This window comes from Triticum aestivum, unplaced genomic scaffold (genome assembly GCF_018294505.1).
Source record: "Triticum aestivum cultivar Chinese Spring unplaced genomic scaffold, IWGSC CS RefSeq v2.1 scaffold51091, whole genome shotgun sequence".
In the NCBI taxonomy this organism is placed as follows: Eukaryota; Viridiplantae; Streptophyta; class Magnoliopsida; order Poales; family Poaceae; genus Triticum; species Triticum aestivum.
The window spans coordinates 14,461-18,615 of NW_025226298.1; the positions used below are offsets into that span (position 1 = coordinate 14,461).

The 4,155-nt window shown below is 40.7% G+C and overlaps 1 protein-coding gene across 1 annotated transcript; it reads right to left on the bottom strand.

Moving 5' to 3' along the window:
• Window positions 1–953: 953 nt before the first annotated feature.
• Window positions 954–3,897, bottom strand: LOC123172572 (pectin acetylesterase 5). The gene is made up of 12 exons (XM_044589524.1): window positions 3,758–3,897; window positions 3,475–3,557; window positions 3,070–3,196; window positions 2,836–2,915; window positions 2,637–2,726; window positions 2,384–2,508; window positions 2,235–2,295; window positions 1,940–1,993; window positions 1,737–1,814; window positions 1,506–1,611; window positions 1,285–1,430; window positions 954–1,125 (listed from the first exon to the last, which is right to left on the bottom strand). The coding sequence occupies exons 1-12, from the start codon at window positions 3,849–3,851 to the stop codon at window positions 1,015–1,017; spliced, it is 1,155 nt and encodes a 384-aa protein (XP_044445459.1). The 5' UTR covers window positions 3,852–3,897; the 3' UTR covers window positions 954–1,014.
• Window positions 3,898–4,155: the final 258 nt, after the last annotated feature.

Here is a 4,155-nt window from a genome sequence, read left to right on the forward strand (position 1 = left end):
ACCCGCTTCTATGAATGGACAACATCATAGATGATTGCAATACCTTCTTCTTCGCCAAGCATGACACTAGCTTGCACGTGCTTACATGGGCCATTTTCTTGCGGAGCACACATCCAATGGCAGCAAAAGCTCAACGAGGAAGTGATGAGAGGGTGTGGCAATGATATTCCCACGGCAAACATTCTCAACAAACTAGGGACAGTCACGACGATCCCCATTGGACAGAACTTCAGAATGATCGGGGCAAAGGTCGTGATTACTATGATTCTTCAAAGGTTCTCCTTCTCCTTATCCCCAATGTACATCCATGTCTTGATAGACGTGGTCACTCTATTACCCAAGTTTGGTTTTCCCATGATCCTCAAGAACCTAGAGATGTAAAGATAGACGTATGTGTTGGGTGTAACACATTGTTTTGTATTTATTTGACTAGGGTATAGTTTATGTAATCGATATGTTTACATTAGCTTTGTCAACTCTTGTGTTGGGCTTGGAAAACCCCATAAGTTCAACTTCATCGATGTTTCTATATGATTGGTTTCCAATAACTTCCATGCCAGAATCACTGTCATCAATGGTTCTAGTGATTTTATTCTTCTCAATCAGGTTGTAGCATGTGTTCCCGATGCTCACGTCTTCAAGTTATGGTTTGAAATCATGGATGGGCTGGCTACTCGATGGTGGTCTTTATGCTTCACCATCTACCGTGACAAGATTTTGACTTGCCACGTGCCACATGTATTCACCAAGGTAGCATGCTTTATTTTGATAAAAACCAAGGTAGCATGTGCATTTCTCATTCATTGCTTCAGCGGCCACCTTTAGTAGCATGTCTTTATCCCTCATTCAATTTCACTCGGCATGGATATATCAAACGGCTAAGAATGTCAAACTTTATCTGGTTCACGTAAACATGGGTTAAACAAGGCCCTCAATTGTGGCAACTTTCTCTGGTTCACGTAAACATGGGATAAACAAGGCCCTCAATTGTTGTTATAAATAGTACCAATTAAATTAGGAAGGCAACTGGCTGCTGCATGTTGGGTTGCATGGATACTCGCAATCGATCTCTTTTACTCTTTGGCCTCTGCTGAAGTGCCAATCTCCAACAGCTTGTGCGATCGTCTGATCGGCAGAATGAAAAGCAGAAGATATCAATCCGAACTATAAACATGTATATGTTGCATCAAAGAAATAACTTCATAAATAATGGTGTATGATGAATATTTTACATCCTAGATATCGAGTTACTTAATTTAAACACACCCATAGAGAAGAGTCTACCTTATTTCCAAGCCTTGGGGAAATTGGTGAATCCCATGAGATTTTAAATGGTTTTTGGCAGTGGGTGAAGCACGAATCAATGAACAATCCCCACTCCTCCTTATCTTGGACGACTTTCAGATCACCCACCATTGTTTTCCTGAATCCTAGATATAGAACGCTGTTCAGAGAAACGAAAGGTAGTATTCCTACCCGATGCTAGAGAGAAAAGATGCACCAACCATGAAGGACTTCGATTTGTGTGGAATCACAGTCTCGGATGTTAGCCTTGCAAGTCAACCATGACTTTTCAGGAGAGGATTCATCTGGTACTAGTACATTTTGTATCTACAGATCATCAAGGAGCATGTATAAATATATAGCTAATTAGAACTTTTAGTCTAGACGGATGCATGCTTACAAGATGAATATAAGGAATTCATAAATATAAGGATCAATTGACACTTAATTACCTGCCAAGAGTCATATCCAGAGTTGAGAATAAAAGTGGGGGTGTTGATGCTCTTAATAAGCTCAGAAGGAAAGAAACACTAGGAACATACATTAAGTACGTCAGCAAATGATTCGTTTCAATTACTATTGAGCAAGATACAACAAAATCTGTGTGTGCAAGAAAATCAAAGTAAACGATGGTTCGGGACTTCTAACTGCGTACATCCAGTGGTTCCATCTTAGCGAGGCAGTCCTTGGGCAAAACTTTTCTAACATTCTGAAAGAAATTCATCAGCAAGAAAAGACTCAGTGACAAACTTACAATGCATGAATGTGGGCATAAGTAGTAAACTGCATATAAAGATAAAAAATAATAAAGGTTTTACATATGACATTACAGCCTTTTTAATATAAAAAATGCAACACAATTAGAAGAGGGCTAAACAAAAGACTAGATCAATCATAGACTAAGAAATGTTTCTTTTTGGTTTAAAGTAGTTGTCTCCCAAGCAGCTCACCTGGAGGTGAACAACCCCATTGTACACGGACCGGAAAAAACTTTCTCCGTCTATATCCTTTCTGTCAGAGGAAAGTAATTAGCACGTAAAAACATGTAAAGTGGAATAGCTAGTGACCAATATTTGTTTAGTTTTAAGAGTAGTCTTACTTGTCAAGAAAAAATCCAGCATCAGAAAAGCATTTAACTGCAACCTTCCGAGGAAAACGTGCACTAAAATCATCACAGTGCAGTAGTGTGGCTAAACCACCAGAAGAACAACCTGCAAGAAGGGCCTGATCCACGATGATATTTCACATGGTCAATTATTGTTCAAGAATCGCCATAGATATGAGATATATGCTTCTTGGTAGCTTAAAACACAACAATGTTGAAATATTAGTAAATTGTTGTTATGTATGACCTGTTTAGCATTAGCAAGTCCTTTCTCCATGAGTTCATCAATGATCGCTTCCCAAATGTGCAACCCTCTGAAGAATAGCCTGTTTCCATCCTAATAACACCATCCATTAAGTAACAGAACAATACAACATATCATTGTAATTAAGAAAATAAGTAAACAATGGAATATCATACGAGAGCACAAAAAGAAAATAGCCTACTTGATCTTCGTACTCCGCATCCCCAGAAAATGACGCCCCATCACAATACCGCACGAAAACTTTATTCCAGTTGTAGAAATCTAATTGATAATCATGTGAGTAATCAGAACTAGTGCAAGGTCGGCTGGCAAACATATTCAAGATAGGTAGGCGGCAACTAAGAAATGGAACTCAGGCCGATTAAACACTTTGATCAACAAAACTATGGAAGAATAACAGAACATTGCAGATTACCAGAATTTTGGCTCTGGTCATTGCTGAAAATTCCAGCATACTGCACCGCTTCCATAAAGTTAGATGAACCAAGCGCGGATTTTGTGTGCTTCGAACAAGCCTCAACGGTGCTGCACCACCCTCCTCCCTGGGAAACACCGCATTTACTCACTGGTCGAAATAGATGATATATTTCTACCTTTTGCGTGGTGTTTAATTAGTAAGCGACGCTTACCATCAATCTTGGTGTAGATATGCGAATCAAAAGTACACCCAGTAAATTAAAATGTAAGTAAATTTGTATTAACTGGTGGTTAAACAAGGATTAAATAAATTTCACGCACTCTAGCTGGTCATGAATTTTTAATTTTGAACCGAGGTGTGAAGCAACGAGCAGTCACAAGAAACAATATGAGTGATAGTAACCTCTAGATAGACGAGCCAGCTGTGAGATCCGGAGCCGAAGCCTCTCTCCAATTGGTAAGCCGGCGGGCTTCCATCCAAGCACACTGAAATGTATATATGGGATCACAGTTCACAGCGCCAATATATATGAAAGTGTAAGTAGCCATTATACATGGAAATCAGTGGATATATGAATGATTTTGTTCCCCTACACCCCTCCTATAACATAAACTTTGGAAGAAGCTAACTGATTCAAATTAATGGCCGATGCTAGCTTCCATGTGATACATAATACTATGCGTACCTGCGCCCTTCTCCATCGCTCCGGCGAGGAGGGTTAGCTCCGGCAGCCGTCCCACGGTCATCATCGGTGACGACCAAACAAGAGGGCACATCATCACGGAAGCAAGGAGAAGGAGAAGAAGCACCAAGCAACCCGGTCGACGCTGGAGGAGCTGCTCGGCCGCCATCGCCATCCCCGGTTGCCGGTGTGGTCAATCAGAGACAGCTATTAGTCTATACAGAACAGGCCAACAAATGACGCAGCAATTTCAATTAGTGTATGACCTACACAGGCCCAGTGTCTGGCATGCATGTTACAGTAACATGCATCTGGCCTCGATCGCCGATGGCATCCCATGACAACGTACATATTCCCATGAGATTTCGAGGAATCTCTCGTACCATGTGTAACCAACCCCT

Excerpts from the sequence above, each read along its gene's own strand:
- LOC123172572 (XM_044589524.1), bottom strand. The coding sequence starts at position 3,851 with ATGATGTGCCCTCTTGTTTGGTCGTCACCGATGATGACCGTGGGACGG. Across the intron at positions 3,558-3,757 it reads AGCGATGGAGAAGGGCGCAG|TGTGCTTGGATGGAAGCCCG; the intron begins GTACGCATAGTA and ends TATACATTTCAG. Across the intron at positions 1,431-1,505 it reads ACAAATCGAAGTCCTTCATG|GATTCAGGAAAACAATGGTG; the intron begins GTTGGTGCATCT and ends TTCTATATCTAG.